The sequence below is a fragment of the Xenopus laevis genome, chromosome 7L (assembly GCF_017654675.1).
Source record: "Xenopus laevis strain J_2021 chromosome 7L, Xenopus_laevis_v10.1, whole genome shotgun sequence".
Taxonomy (NCBI): Eukaryota; Metazoa; Chordata; class Amphibia; order Anura; family Pipidae; genus Xenopus; species Xenopus laevis.
The window spans coordinates 120,650,220-120,666,658 of record NC_054383.1 but is presented as its reverse complement, the minus strand read 5'-3'; the positions used below and the strand labels follow the sequence as shown (position 1 = coordinate 120,666,658).

General features: G+C 42.0%; 1 protein-coding gene across 1 annotated transcript; it reads left to right on the top strand.

Annotated features, from left to right (window-relative positions):
* Positions 1–279: 279 nt before the first annotated feature.
* LOC108695911 (toll-like receptor 13) lies at positions 280–12,234 on the top strand. Its single transcript, XM_041569639.1, has 3 exons — positions 280–687; positions 3,583–6,355; positions 11,458–12,234. The coding sequence occupies exons 2-3, from the start codon at positions 3,663–3,665 to the stop codon at positions 11,612–11,614; spliced, it is 2,850 nt and encodes a 949-aa protein (XP_041425573.1). The 5' UTR covers positions 280–687; positions 3,583–3,662; the 3' UTR covers positions 11,615–12,234.
* The last annotated feature ends 4,205 nt before the right edge of the window (positions 12,235–16,439 follow it).

The following is a 16,439-nucleotide window of genomic DNA, read 5'->3' as shown; positions in this document are numbered from 1 at the left end:
TATTAAAATCAGTGCATGGTTGCCAGGATACTTTATACCCTAGCAACCAGATCGCTGAAATTGCAAACTGAAGAGCGGCTGAATAAAAAGCTAAATAACTCAAAAAACACGAATAATAAAAAAATAAATAAAACCAATTGCCAATTGTCTAAGAATATCACTCTCTACATCATATTAAAAGTTCATTTAAAGGTGTACAACTCCTTTAATATGGGAATGGGCATCATAAAGTCAAATGGTTATTCAGTGGCAGTCCTTTGCACATCCACCAGCAGGGGGAGCACTAAAACCTGGAAATCAATCAAGTCACAGTCTCTGACCTTGATCTGAGTTGTGACAAAAATGGAGAACCACCCTCGTCTGCATCTGCTGAAAAGCCTCCTTACATGAACAACAGCAACTACCCGTTACCGAAACTGAACTACTATATGTGAATGAATGTGATAGGGACTTTAGATTGTAATATAGATTGTAAGCTCTACTGGCTCAGGGACTGATGAATATTCTCTGCAACGGACTGTTGACACCGTGTCTCTCGATGGGAGTGGAATCACTTCCCTTTATAAAATATCACAGTCCAGATTTCTGGGAACTTGTATAAGTTTAATTTAAGGGAAGTGCTTGTGTTTGAATGCAGTGTCATTAGAGATTGCAAGTGAATAAAAGCTCCGGAAAGATCGGCACCAGGTAACGTATCAATTTAAACTTTTTTATTCATTCTGCTTTGTATTCTCTAGTTTCCGTGCAAGTGATTCAGATGGCAGTTTTAGGTTGCAGACTCTATTCTGTCCGGCACAGCTTTTCTTACCCTGTCCCATCACTCTCCTGTAGTTCTATAAACCCTTTACAAGAAGCCAGCAAGGGGTATTACCAAAATGGTATTACCTGAAAAAAATGGTATAACCTGGAATTGACAGATTTCGGGGTCTCTGTTTGCAGCCCCCTACCCTTCTGTAGACTGAATGCACCCAACTTCTCTGCAAACATTTTGTTACCTGATTAAAGGAGTGGTTCACCTTTCAGTTAACTTATAGTATGTTATAGAATGGCTCATTCTAAGCAACTTTTCAATTCGTCTTCATTTTTTTTCTTTTTTTATACTTTTTGAATTATTTGCCTTCTTCTTTTGTCTCTTTCCAGCTTTCAAATGGGGGTCACTGACCCCATCTAAAAACAAATGCTCTGTAAGGCTACAAATGTATTTTTATTACTCATGTTTTTGTTGCCACCTGCCCGGTATTTTACTGGCCTGGCCGATAAAAATGATGAATGTTATTAATAGGAAAAAAAGATAAATATATAGGAAGGCCGGTATTTTTTTCCAGAAAAGGTGGCAACCCTACCCAGTCCCTCTCCTATTCATATTCCAGACTCTCATTCAAATCAATGCATGGTTGCTAGGAAAATGTAGACCCAAGCAACTGGATTGCAGAAAGTGCAAACTGGAGAGCTGATGAATAAAAAGCTAAATAACTCAAAAGCCTCAAATAAAAACCAATATCAGAATATCAGTCTCTACACCATACTAAAAGTTTATTTAAAGGTGAACAAACCCTATAGGACAATGGCAACAAATCTTTGCTTCTGCAGGTGACTAATCTCCTGTAAAAGCTTTTCCACCTGAAATAATGTGAAACCCATGTGTCGCTTAAGTCTCCCAAAATTGCTTAAAGTTTTTCTTGAGGCCTTTTTGTTAATGTCACTTCACTCCTTACATTTCCACTCTGTCCACACAGACTATAATTGTGCAGCCAGTGCATGGGCATCCTATGATAGTACATAAACAAGATTTTTGGATGATCTAAAGCTTCAGAGCAGTGTACACAAAATTGCGCCTACCTGCTTGCTGTGACTATGAATTCCAAGACTGAAGGAAATAAGATTTAAATAATGTATTTAGTGTAAGTAAAGTTAATTTTGCTTGACAAACACAATAGAAAGATATTTGAAATGATTTCTTAGAGCAGTGATCCCCAACCACGAGCAACATGTTGCTCACCATCACCTTGGATGTTGCTCCCAGTGGCCTCAAAGCAGGTGCTTATTTTTGAATTTCAGGCTTGGAGCTAAGTTTTGGTTGCATAAAAACCTGGTGTACTGCCCAACAGAGTCTCCTGTAGGCTACCATTCCACATAGGGGCTACCAAATCCCCAATTACAGCCCTTATGTGGCATGACATTAGGGATGTCATCTGTCCGGTTTTGACATGGACAGCCTGGTATTTTGAAGGGCTGCCTAACCCCGCCCCCTGATGTCACGGACTCTCCCGTCTATTTCACGGCCTGCCCCCTGACATCACGGCCCTGCCCCCCTTCCCGGTCTCCACCGTTGCAAAAGATGGCAACTTTACATGACATCCCCCCAAGGACTTTTTCATGCTTGTGTTGCTCCAACTCTTTTTACATTTGAATGTGGCTCACAGGTAAAAAAAAAAGATTGGGAACCCCTCTCTTAGAGGGACAGGCCCTCTTTAAGCATTAAAGCAATCACAAAGCATTAGGCAATCACATGACCCAATAGGGACATCCAGGTAATGTGGATATTTGTCTCACAGTTGTCCTAGGAAGTAGAATTATACCTTGTTAAAACTCAACTTTTTATAGCCTTTGTACAACATTATAGGGAAATAAATGCATGTGCCAAATAATGGAAACAGAAAAAAAAACACATCAACCGACCAAGTCCAGTTGGGTCAACTCAAGAATAAATGAAAAAATGAGGTCTAAGAAATATATCTTGAGAACAGTGTCGGACTGGCCCACCGATGGGATCAGGTGTTTCTAACCATTTGACCCATTTCATGGTCATTCCCTATTTCTTTATGGGAAAAAAGAGGCTTAATGGAAGAATATAGTAAGTAGGAGAATAAAGAGGTTGAGTGAGGAGAGGAGGAATAATAGTTTGGAAAGTGGACCTACGATCTAAGGTCTTTTGGTGGGCCCATGGTCTAAGGTGTCTGGTTGGCCCCTGGCATCCCAGTCCAACACTGCTTGAGACACAAGAGAAGAGATGTAGTGAGATGCAGAGGAACAATGGGCTTTGAAGTAGAACATTTTTGAAAATTATTCTTATTATTATTCTTGTAGCACCTAAGAGAGATAAGGTGGCCATACATGGATAGATCCGCTCGTTTGGCGATGTCGCCAAACGAGCTGATCTCCCTCCGATATGCCCACCTTGAGGTGGGCAATATCGGGCTGATCCGATCGTGGGCTCTAGGGCCCAACGATCGGATCCTAACGATGCCTTAACGGGCGGTCGGATTGTGGGACTGCATCAACGAATAGATGCGGCCGCGATCCGACGGGATTTTCTGTCCCATCCGATCGAGATCTGGCTAACTTTCGGCCAGATCTCGATCGGTGAAGCCCGTCGGGGGGCCCCATACACGGGCCAATAAGCTGCCGACACGGTCTGTCGGCAGCTTTTATCGGCCCGTGTATGGCCACCTATAGAGACAACAGGGATCTAAAGGATATAGTTTTCTGTAGCAGGGGTTATATGATAATAGGTGCAGAATTTGCTACTGGTCTAATCACTTCAGCTTTAAACATACCAGTTATTATTATTTTCCATTTCAGATCAAAGAATTGACCAAATTGGCATTATGTGTTGAGGCATTCTTACTTGCCTGGTAAAGCTGTAAAGAGGATAGTCAGAAATGAGGCCTTACCATTCAACATCCCAAATTGCTGCCCTGATGACACTGATACTTCAACATATATCATTGACGGCAGGTTATGGTTACGGGAAGTGCTCTCTGGAGGGTATTCATACAGAATATGCTAACTGTGTAGGGCAGAGCATTGTCCCTTTGGCAAAAGCCATTGAAGACCTTCCTTGTCGAACGAGAGTGTTGAATGCATCTGAAAATGAAATCAGCGAGATCGACGGTTACTCCTTTTCTCATCTGTCTGAATTACAAGAGCTCGTGCTGAGTAAAAACAAAGTTGGTCGAGTGGACACTTGGGCTTTCGATAACCTAAACCATCTTCTTATCCTTGACCTGAGTTATAATTTGATTCAGTCGTTGGATACAGTGGATCTGACAAACCTCAGAAGTCTTCAAATATTTGACCTAAGTCACAACAGAATACACACGATCCAACGTGGGACCTTTAGACCTTTAGGAGCTCTACAAGAACTTGATCTATCGTTTAATAAGGTATCTGATTTTAGACCAGTGACCAATGCAGTGGCAGAGCTGCCAGATTTTTTAAGACTTCGTTTGTGCTCTAATTTTATAGCAGATTTGAAAAGTGAGCAAAGTTTGATGGTCCTCCCATCTCTACAATCTTTAAACCTGTGCAATAATTCTATTTCTGCCTTGGACTTCACATTCTACTTCATGCCAAGTCTAATGGAGCTCAATGTCACAAAAAATAATATGTCTGCCTTGAACAAGAGCTCCTTCGGCAACTTGCCCATGTTGTCTAAAGTAACTTTTGACGAGAACTCTTTAAACATTTCACAGTTATTAGGAATCGTTCTCACCAACCTGACGGAATTTCATTGGTCGAGCATGCACCCGGCTCTCCAGCATGACCCGGCATCTGCTTGCCAGGTGTTCCAAACATTCCCGAAATTAAAGTTGTTGGATATCAAACATTCCAAAATCGTAAGTGCTAACCTATCCGTTATTGGTAGGTGCACTAACTTGACTTCTCTTATTCTTACAACAAGTCCTCTCCGCAGAATCAAAGAAAAGGATCTACAAAATTTCAAGTCTCTTGAGGTACTTTATCTTGACAAGTGTAAACTACAAGCAATTTCTAGTACAGCATGGATGGGTCTTAAGGCTATTCATACTCTAATACTTGAGAGAAATCAACTAACTGTCCTAGAAAATTCATTGTTCTCCCCCTTAATTGGCCTTCAGTATTTGGACCTATCAAAGAACTACTTGACACACCTTAATGAAAAGGCATTTTATGGCCTCAGACGTCTAAAATACCTTGGTCTTAAAGGATGTAAAATAACAGAGGTAACAAGGAACAGTTTCAAGTATTTAACAAACCTTCATGTCTTGAATTTGCAAGACAACAGTTTATCAGTCATTAAGCCCAATGCCTATCACTACCTTAAAAAGCTAGAAACCCTTTTGCTCTCAGGTAACAAAATTTTAACAATTCAGAAAAATGGTCTGAAAGGTCTCAACTCCCTGAAGGAGCTCTCACTGGCCAGAAATAATATCTACAAACTCACCAATAATACTTTTAAAGAGCTTAAATCAGTCAGGAGTTTGGATCTCAGCAGAAACCAGCTGTGGCATCTGCACAAACTTCAGTCTCCTTGTCCATTTCTAAAGCTTACACATTTGGAAATGTTGGATGCAAGTTATCAGACAACAAATAACCTTCATATTCCTCCCACATTATTTCAAGGTCTACAGTCTCTTAAAGTACTGAAGCTCCAAGGAAACCCAAGTCTGTTTTTTAAAAACATATCATTTGTGTTTCTTTTAAACTTGACCGAATTAGATATGTCATCAACGGTCTATACAATGACGGAACCTCCAATTAGTTTTAAGAAAGAATTATTCAACAGGCTTGGTCAACTTAGGATTCTTACACTGGACAACAATGGGATCCAAGTTCTTCCAGAAGACATATTTGCTAATGTACCCCTGTTGGAACGCATATCTTTAAGGTACAACAGACTGACCAACGTTAGTGAAGCTATATTGAAAAATGTGCCTAAACTGACTTATTTTGATGTTTACATGAATACTCTTTCCTGCTCTTGTGATAACTATTGGTTTCAGAATTGGTCTATAAGTAGCACAGAGGTCCAGATACCCTATATTCAGTCATATAAATGTTTTGGCATAGGTTCCAACGACGTGCTCTTCGAAAATCAAGACTTTAGTTTTTGCAATGGAAATGGCTACTACTACTTTCTTGGAAGTTTCATGATAACATTTTCTTTTTTGATTGTGACTCTTCTAATGGTCAAGCTAAAATGGACTGTGAGGTATCTTTATTGTATGCTAGAAGTGTGGTTTCAGTGGAAACTTGAGACGAAGGAGAAAGCATACGAGTATGACGCTTACATTTCTTACTGCGAAGATGATGAGATATGGGTAACGGAAAAGTTACTGTATATGTTGGAAGTCCAAGGACCACGTAAATATAAGCTGTGCTTCAAGCCGAGAGACTTTATTCCAGGATTATACCAACTTGACAACATTCAGGATGCTATCACTAACAGCCGCAAGACTTTGTGTGTGGTCAGCAGAAAGTATTTGCAAAGTGAATGGTGCAGAGAGGAGATGCAATTGGCCTGCTCTTGGTCCTTCTCCTATAAGGAAGATGTCCTTGTCATGGTGCTCCTAGAAGAAATTCCAGATTACAGGTAAAAGAGCATTGCTTAGGAACCACAATAGTGATACTTTTGAAAATGTGATGTTATAAAAAATGGAAGGATGATAGAGTTGTAAGCTGTGAGTTACAACTCATACAGGTGACTTTATTAAGTGCTTATGCCATCAGACTCTTGTCTACTTGAGCTCAGTATAAATGTTTTCCATCAAATACTGGGGGGGGGGATAGCACGAATGGTTCAACAACACACTTATAGTCTACAATATATTGAAAAATGCAACAAATAGTAAGACATGACTTGAGGTCAGCAAATAATTCATTAGATCAGAACATGAGTCAAACCCTCCATCAGCTGGGATGGTTCTGTGGACTTTCAGCTCTCACCAACCACTACTACACCTTCTGGGTTTTGATGGTGTGGGGAAGAAAGGGCTAAAATAGTGTTAGTGGGAGATTTAAAGGGCCAATCACAGCTGAGCTACCATCAGTATGTCACGTTCAGCATCCAGGATCTTATGTAAAGTGTATTTATTATTTATCTGTAGCCCTATTTTGGCTGTTATAAAGGGGCAAAACATTTAAAGGAGAACTAAACGCTAAAAATGAATATGAATAAAAATATCATATTTTATATACTGAACTTATTGCACCAGCCTAAAGTTTCAGCTTGTCAATAGCAGCAATGATCCAGGACTTCAAACTTGTCACAGGGGGTCACCATCTTGGAAAGTGTCTGTGACACTCACATGCTCAGTGGGCTCTGAGCAGCTGTTGAGAAGCTAAGCTTAGGGCTCGTCACTAATTATCCAGCAGAAAATGAGCTTCCCCTGTAATATAAGCTGATGCTACAGGGCTGATTATTACATTCTGATGCTAATTGCACTGGTTTCTCTGCTGCCATGTAGTAATTATCTGTATTAATTACTAATCAGCCTTATATTGTGACATTTCTATTCTATGTGTACTAAGCTCATTAATATTTACTTAGTCACTGACAAGGACAATCGTTGTCTAATTAAGCAATTAGTGGAAGAATAAGAGCTTTGGGTGAAGGCGAACAAACAAACAACTGAACATTTAAATATCTAAAACTGGAACCTCTAATTGTGAGGGCTTACCCTCGGGGACGCCTGCGCCTTCGGCGGGGACACCCACCACGCTGTTCCTCTTCTGTTTAGTGCCGGTTCCTTAGGGCGCGCATCTCCTTTTCTTATAGGCGCATTGACGCTGGCTTGATGATGTCAGTTCGCAATGGAGCTAAATTCAAACACTATTTAAAGGGAATTCCTTTTACTATTCTTTGTCCATTATTAGTTCATCCTAGTGAGTTCCTGGGTGCTATTCCTGTTCATCCTGATATTCTGATTCCTGTTTTGACCCCGCCTGATTGACTATTCTGACTTCTGTAACCTGACCCCTGCCTGGTAAACTGACTATTCTACACTCTGTAACCTGACCCGTGCCTGTTTTGACAACTCTTGATTGATTTCCCGGCTTTGACCCTTTCCTGTCTGACTGAGACTCTAGAATTCTGCTCGCACTGACCCGGCCTGTTTGACTACGATTTTGTCTAATCCTTGAACTGTGACCTTCTGCCCAAAGACTTTGTTTAACTTTGTGAGACTTTCTGCCCCTCTGCTCGTCCAGAACCCTCGCTTGACTCCTCTCTTAATAAGACCTGGCGGCATCCAATTAGCTCCCGATGTGAAAGGCGGAAGCAAGAGCCGAGACCAGGGAGCTTAGCATTGGTTCTGGATTCTGGGTGCCGATTAATGACACTAATGTTATGTAAAGAAATATACAGAGATATTATGCTTAGGAATCACTGGAGAATCCAGGAGTATAGACGACCGAAGAGGATCTTGACTAAGGTGCTATTTAGTAAATGTGTGTCTGTAGAAAACATTACTGATTAATTGATTGATGATAATTATATGACAGTAGTATTCCTTATGAGCAGGAGGTGGGGGCCGCCCAGAAAGTACAGAAAATTGCTGCCGGAATTTAAGATCTTCCAGGGTCTGAATTAGGGGAGTGCAAACAGAAGAGGTACATGCCCAGCTCCTCGCCCCACAATCACATGCCTCTTCTGCTTACCACTAGTCCTGGCCCTGGATTGAGGAACAGTTAATGACAAAAAGTGTTAAATTAATGTAGGACCCCTATTTGTTATAAATTATTGTAAAGCCCTGCATAAATTGCTAGCACTATATAAGTAAATGATAATAATAAATAATAATAAAATTAATCTTTTGGGAAATGCTGAATGTTGCAACATTGGCTCTTTTGCAGTATAGTGTAGGTTATTTTGAATTACTACAGGGAAAACTATGTTGTCTCTAAGTATTAACAGTAAATTCCTCTTTGTATAACACAGTATACATAGTGGTTCACATTGGTGTGTTGCAGGGGTCGTGGGTCCTTTCTTGGGTCGCTCTCTAGCAAGTTTTCCCACATTCAGCTGCTTGGAAAACTCATTCATTAAAGGTACTCGCATCAAAAAGTTCTCTTTGCACTTTTATATAGTTGCCCTAAGCTCTGCAATCGCCGCTGATGTAGGAGGTGGTTGCACAAGTGGGACTTTTCTCCAAAGAGCTGCACACACTTTAGCCCACATTTTGCAGCTGCTCTTCCTGTTGAACCTGATCTGTCACTGTTAGTGCTTACTCACACGGATTTAAGAATCATTCCTGCTAAAGCTTTCAACAGTTCTCGGTTTGGGGTTGTGGTTTTTCTTCCTCAATTTCTCTGCCAGAATAAGGTTGATTTGTCTGTGAATCTTTGTTGTAGAGGAAGCATTAATATATAATGCAAGGGCTTCAATTTTGCCTGTGAAGGGGGGCTCAGCTATTAAGGGGGTCCGTTTTATCCATGTGCAAGTGGGGTGAGGCTTGTTTTTTAGTAAAGCAGTAGGTCAAGTCTTGATAAGTTAAAAAGACTTTATTAGGACATACATAAGCCTAACGCATTTCGTGCCTCTGTGGGCCCTTACTCATAGGCTGTAGGTCTCCCCTACCATCCTTTTAAAGGGGTGGTGACCATTTAAAATACATTATATCACACATAGTCTAAAACAATGAGTGAAAAGCACAATATAATATGAAGGACCAATAGAACCATATTGCATAAATTGCATCTGACAATAAAGAACCAATGCCAATGCACTGCAAACAAACAACATACCAAAGATGAGAGGGAAAAAAGGAATATCCCATACCCACACAGGCATAAAACGCGTTAGGCTTATGGATGTCTTAATTAAGTCTTTTTAACTTATCAAGACTTGAGCTACTGCTTTACTAAAAAATGGGCCTCACCCCACTTGGAATCTTGTGCATAGTAACCGAACCTGTGCCCATCAGGGGGTCATTGATTGGCCTCTTTTGATCACTCAACCACTGTTAAGACTTATAACCAGTCACAGGGGAGATGTAGAAGTTCATGGACAATTCCTGGAATTACTACTAGGGAAATTGTGTAACAGAGGAAGAGCAGAGGGTATTTCAAAGAGAACAGGCGTTGGCTGGTCAGGTTAGGTCCATGGCATGACTCTTCATTCAGATTTGAGTATTATGAAAATTATTTACACTTTGGAAAAAATCTTGTACTTTACGACACAGCCTTGGATAAAACATTCCATGGTTTCTAGATTTCTTACACAGTGGACACATTTTCTGAAGGTTAGAGCTTTAAAGTAATAAATATTAAGAGCCTTACTGACCTAGGGCCCTTCATCCCCGTTTTGACATTTGAAGTAAGGCCCTGAGTAAGATTCCATTGGTACTTTTAAAACTATGGACACACGATAACTTGTTTGGCCAATATGATCACTACAGTATTTATGGTATTTCCCATACATTTCTCACTTTCATCCAATCAGCTTTGCACACCAGGTACATGGGGGCTCTGGGTGGGGCCTAGGGTTGTTCAAAACACTAATGCAGATTACAGAAATGCAGTTGCCAATAGCCATCAATCATCAATTAGTTTTGAACACGCTACTATAAGTTAGACAACAAATTGGTGATTGGTGCAATTTAGCACCTATGTCCTAAAGTTAGCTCCTTTGTTTTAGCGTGTCTTCACATTATTTCAACTGCACATTGTTCAAGGAGAACTAAAGCCTAACTAAAGAAGTAGCTGGAAATGTTGTACATTATGTTTTGGGCTTCTGTACCAGCCCAAGGCAACCACAGCCCTTTAGCAGTAAAGATCTGTGTCTCCAAAGATGCCCCAGTAGCTCCCCATCTTCTTTTCTGCTGATTTACTGCACATGCTCTGTGCTGCTGTCACTTACTGAGCTTAGGGACCCACTCACAATATACAGTACACATAGAATAGAAATGTCACAATATAAGGCTGATTAGTAATTAATACAGATAATTACTACATGGCAGCACAGAAACCAGTGCAATTAGCATCAGAATTTAATAATCAGCAAACCTGTAGCATCAGCTTATATTACAGGGGAAGCTCATTTTCTGCTGGATAATTAGTGACGAGCCCTAAGCTCAGCTTCTCAACAGCTGCTCAGAGCCCACTGAGCATGTGAGTGTCACAGACACTTTCCAAGATGGTGACCTTAGGTTGGTGGAACGTCAGCATTTTTTGCAATACAAAGGATTTCTGACTTCAGTTTGATCTCTACAATTCTAAAAAACCTTCTCCAGGCTTGAGGCAACCTGTTTTTTGGAAGGGTACGGGTGGGTGCGATTTTAGGAACCATTTCCTCTCACTGTATTAAAATTATTTAGGGCTAAAGTTCCCACTGCCTCTCACTGTATTTAATGCATTTTTTTGGGGTCACTACCCTCTGCCTTAGGACCTGAAATCATCTGCTGTTGGAGAATCAATTTTGTCAACAGTTATAAAACCAAACAGACTGAGGTTAAAATTGAAGTTGGTTTCAAGATTGTAACTGCTCAGTACTGGATTCTGCTTACTGAGTAACATGTTCTGTTAATGGATGTCCTACAATGAACCCTTCCCTTCCAGGCAGAGAAGGAGCATTTCTGAAATGGCATCTCTTCCATAGAGCACTTATTTTCAGAGCTGCCATTAGCGTTCCACCATGCCTTTGTGTTCCACTCCATCAGTCTGCCTCTCATGCTGCTTCTCTTTTGTCCTCTTTAGACTTTCGGCCTACCACAAACTCAGGAAGCTGATAAAGCAAAACACATACATTGACTGGCCCGAGGACCCCTGGGGAGAAGAAGTCTTTTGGTTAAAGCTCCGGAAAGCATTGGATGGAGGGGTGTGTGAAGAGAATAATATTCAGTTGTGTGACTGACTGAACAGTTACATTCTACAAAACTGGATGGTCTATAAAAACAGACTGAAAGAGTCACTACTGAAGCAAACAAGGACAAGAGGGACCAAAGAGTATCAGAACGTGTTTCTCAAGTCTAAATAATGTGTTGGTGTAGCCAGAAACTTGATTTCTCTCTCTCTCTCTTTTATCCTTCTCTTTCTCTTGTATATCTATCTCTCGTATCTCTCTCTCTCTCTCTCTCTCTCTCTCTCTCTCTCTCTCTCTCTCTCTCATATCAAATCAAATGAGCTTTATTGGCAGGACTAAATACATTTAGCATTACCAAAGCAGGTAGAGGGGTGAAAGGAGTGGGGGGCAATTTATGGGAATAGGGGAAAGTTCTGTCTCTCTCAGTCTCTTACATAATGTGCCACTATTGCTTCTCCCAGTAGGAAGTGGATTTTCCTCTCTTCTTTTATGGATGTCTTTTATGGATGTGACTGGAGAATCTCTGGAAGTGGGTGTCCCTCAGTGCTGTGTATTTGGGGCACTGTAGCAAGAAGTGGGCCTCGTCCTTCACTGCCTCCTGTATCTCTCCCTCTTGTATCTCTATCTCTCGTATCCCTCTTGTATCTCTATTTCTCGTATCTCTCTTGTATCTCTCCCTCTTGTATCTCTATCTCTCGTATCCCTCTTGTATCTCTATTTCTCGTATCTCTCTTGTATCTCTCCCTCTTGTATCTCTATCTCTCGCATCGCTCTTGTATCTCTCCCTCTTGTATCTCTATCTCTCGCATCCCTCTTGTATCTCTCCCTCTTGTATTTCTATCTCTCGTATCTCTCCCTCTTGTATCTCTATCTCTCTCATCTCTCTTGTATCTCTCCCTCCTGTATCTCTATCTCTCTCATCCCTCTTGTATCTCTCCCTCTTGTATCTCTATCTCTCATATCCCTCTTGTATCTCTATCTCTCTCATCTCTCTTGTATCTCTCCCTCCTGTATCTCTATCTCTCTCATCCCTCTTGTATCTCTCCCTCTTGTATCTCTATCTCTCATATCCCTCTTGTATCTCTCCCTCTTGTATCTCTATCTCTCTCATCCCTCTTGTATCTCTCCCTCTTGTATCTCTATCTCTCGTATCACTTTTGTATCTCTCCCTCTTGTATCTCTATCTCTCGTATCTCTCTTGTATCTCTCCCTCTTGTATTTCTATCTCTCGCATCTCTCTTGTATCTCTCCTTCTTGTATCTCTATCTCTCGTATCTCTCTTGTATCTCTCCTTCTTGTATCTCTATCTCTCGTATCTCTATCTCTCGTATCTCTCGTATGTCTCTTGTATTTCTCCCTCTTGTATCTCTATCTCTCTCATCCCTCTTGTATCTCTCCCTCTTGTATCTCTATCTCTCGTATCTCTCGTGTATCTCTCCCTCTTGTATCTCTATCTCTCACATCGCTCTTGTATCTCTCCCTCTTGTATCTCTATCTCTCGCATCTCTTTTGTATCTCTCCCTCTTGTGAAGTTTGGGATATGACGGGAGAATCTCTGGAAATGGGTGTCCCTCAGTGTTGAGTATTTGGGGCACTACAGCAAGAAGTGGTCCTCGTCCTCCACTGCCTTCTGTATCGCTCCCTCTTGTATCTCTATCTCTCTTGTATCTCTATCTCTCATATCCCTCTTGTATCTCTATCTCTTGTATTTCTATCTCTCGTATCTCTCTTGTATCTCTCCCACTTGTATCTCTATCTCTCGTATCCCTCTTGCATCACTATCTCTCTTATCTCTATCTCTTGTATCCCTATCTCTCTTGTATCTCTCCATCTTGTATCTTTCTCTCTCTCTCTCTCTCTCTCTCTCTCTCTCTCTCTCTCTCTCTCTATATATAGGGATGTAGCGAACTGCCGTTTATGTGTTCGCGAACGCCGTTCGCGAACACCGGCAAAAATGCGAACAGTTCGCGAACAGTTCGCGAACTTCGAACATCCGCAAAATCGTTCGATTCGAACGATCGAAGGATTTTAATCGTTCGATCGAAGGATTTTCGTTCGAATCGAACGATCGAAACCATTCGATCGAATGATTTCATTCAATCGAATGGCTTTGATCGTTCGATTCGAACGAAAATCCTTCGATTTTAGCGGTCGAAGGAATCGAATGGTCGAATGGTCAAACGATTTTTGTTCGAATCGAACGCGAACACATATTGGCGAACGTCGCGCGACGTTCGCGAACATTCGGCGGACGCGAACAGTCGAAGTTCGCGCGAACTAGTTCGCCGGCGAACAGTTCGCTACATCCCTATCTATATATATACATTGTATATCTGTCTTTATATTAGAGGCAGCAGCCCTCTTCTCCTCTAACCGTTGTGTAAGGAATAAAGAGCTCCCTCCGGTGGCCATGTGATGTTGGAATACTGGGGTAGCTTTACCAAGCAACAGCTTTTCAACAATAACAACATTGTTCAGTATGTCTCGGAGATCTAGTTTTAACCGATTGTCACTTGCAGTACCACTTTTCACCTGTTCTTGCCATTTTGTTTTCTACTGACGGCTACAGAACAGAACTGTGGTTCTTATAATGCTACAGATAAAGCACGGAATGTTTGTTAATGTACTTGTGTACATAGTAGCCTGTTTAATCCCTAATTTGTCAAATTTTAATTGTCGTCTTGTGAAGTTTGGGGGATCACAGCGGGGTTTTCCACCAGATATAAAGGCCACTCCAGATTGAAGGTAAACAGTCTGTTTATTTTTCTCAACTCAAGTTAAGCTTTCAGCAGTAAGCAGTGGTACAGAAAACAAAACAGCTTCATTTCAGCAGTATATAAGCCCAAAATAAGAATAGCTTACTTGCCAAACATATAACATCCAGTCTTTAGAGAGACAGCATTCTCTGTTCAACTCAGCAGTGAGTTACCACACGTGAAAAACTTCCACACCTTTTACCTGCTGCTCACCTCCTTGGATGTCCAGCCCACCTCTGGCTGGTTAACCCCATGGTGTCTCTAAAAGAGGTAGTTTTAAAACCTAAAGAATGGGGATATACAGTGGCGATCCTAGAGGGGGGCGGGCCATGGTACGTGACGCACAGCCGGGCCCCCCCCCCCTCCGTACGGCCGCATTTGCCGGCATGTTCAGCGGTGAACGGACTGCCGGGGGGGCCCTGAAGGGGTGCGGGCCCTGGCCCGCTCGCACCCCCTGCTTCCCCGGTAGTTCCGCCACTGGGGATATATACCGGTCATCTACAATAAATCCCCTCCGGCTTCTACATATCCCCCCCCCCTCTGCCTCAACCCAGGGGAGGTGGAAGCACCAGAAGAGCCCAAACAATGGACTCGGGAAAGAGCATCAGCATTCAGGTGCTGTTTTCCGGGTCTGTGCTGAACACCACGGGATGGTCTTCCCCATTAATGACCTGTAATAACACAGCTCCCAGACCTACATCTGAAGCATCGGTCTGGACAAAAAACTCCTTGGAGAAATCTGGAGCCACCAAGATGGGGTGATTAGAAGTGCGGACTTGAGCTCCATTAAGGCCTTTTCAGCATTAGTGTTCCACTCAACAGTGACGTAATTAGAGGGGGGCGGGCACTGGCGCCCCCCGCCCCCCTCCATTCACCCGGAAATGGCTGGGAATCGTGGCACGTGAGCTGCCCGGGGGGCCCTGAGGGGGTGCGGGCCCTGGCCCAATCGCACCCCCTGCTCCCCCGGAGGTTATGCCACTGCCACTCAATCATAATTGACTTACGACCTTTGGTCAGGTCTGTTAATGGAGCAGCTATAGTGGCAAAATCGGGGACAAACCTACGGTAGTGTATACTTAAATAATTTTCCAGAACATGCTATTGAATAAAAAAGTTACGTTTATTACATCAGTTTGTTAAAAAACAATAGAAAATCCCCTTATAGCGCCTAACGCGTTTCATGCTTACCTAGCACTTAGTCATTGCCTTATGACTTAGTCAAGGCGCTATAAGGGGATTTTCTATTGTTTTTTTAACAAACTGAACTGATGTAATAAACATAACTTTTTTTATTCAATAGCATGTTCTGGAAAATTATTTAAGTATACATGGTTGTACCTCTGCTTGGTCACTAGAGGTCTCCAGCATGCTAACATTGATGTTTACTGGTCTCTACTCCCAAGTTGATTAATATAGTTTAAGGTTTGAAACCTACGGTAGTGCCCTACTATGCCATTTTCTCCCTTGCTGCCTGAGTTAGGGGTATTTGCCAATGCCCTTTTGTGAGGTCCAAAGTGGTGATATACCGGGCAGGACCCAACCTCTCTATAAGTTCATCAACCCGGGGTATGGGATAGGCATGAAATTTGGAAATTTCATTGAGTTTTCGGAAATCATTGCAGAATCGCAGAGTACCGTTGGGCTTGGGCACCAACACAGGACTCGACCATTCACTCTGTGACTCTTCAATAACTCCTAATTCCAAGATTTTTTTACCTCCTCTGAGACAGCCTTCCGGCGAGCCTCTGGAATGTGGTAAGGCTTGAGACACACCTTTACTCCCGGCTCTGTAATTACATCATGCTCTATGACATTAGTGATCCCCAGCAAATCAGAAAAAATATCTTTGTTTCTCTGCAGAAACTCCCTGACTTGCTGGGTCTGAGCTTTTGACAATGCTGTTGCCACACGGACACTGTCAGCACCAACCTGAGACTCAAGTTTCCCACTAGCCAGTGCCGAAACGAGTTCTCTATCCCTCCAAGACTTTAACAAATTTATGTGATAGATTTGGTAGGGCTTTCTCTTACCAGGTTGGTGAACCTTATAGTTCAGCTCACTCACTTTTTCTACAATTTCAAACGGGCCCTGCCACCTGGCCAAGAATTTGCTCTCTATAG

Bases quoted from the DNA above. Each gene is read 5' to 3' on its own strand.
- LOC108695911 (XM_041569639.1), top strand. From the start codon at position 3,663: ATGAGGCCTTACCATTCAACATCCCAAATTGCTGCCCTGATGACACTG. The intron at 6,356-11,457 runs GTAAAAGAGCAT...TGTCCTCTTTAG, and splicing joins GAAGAAATTCCAGATTACAG to ACTTTCGGCCTACCACAAAC.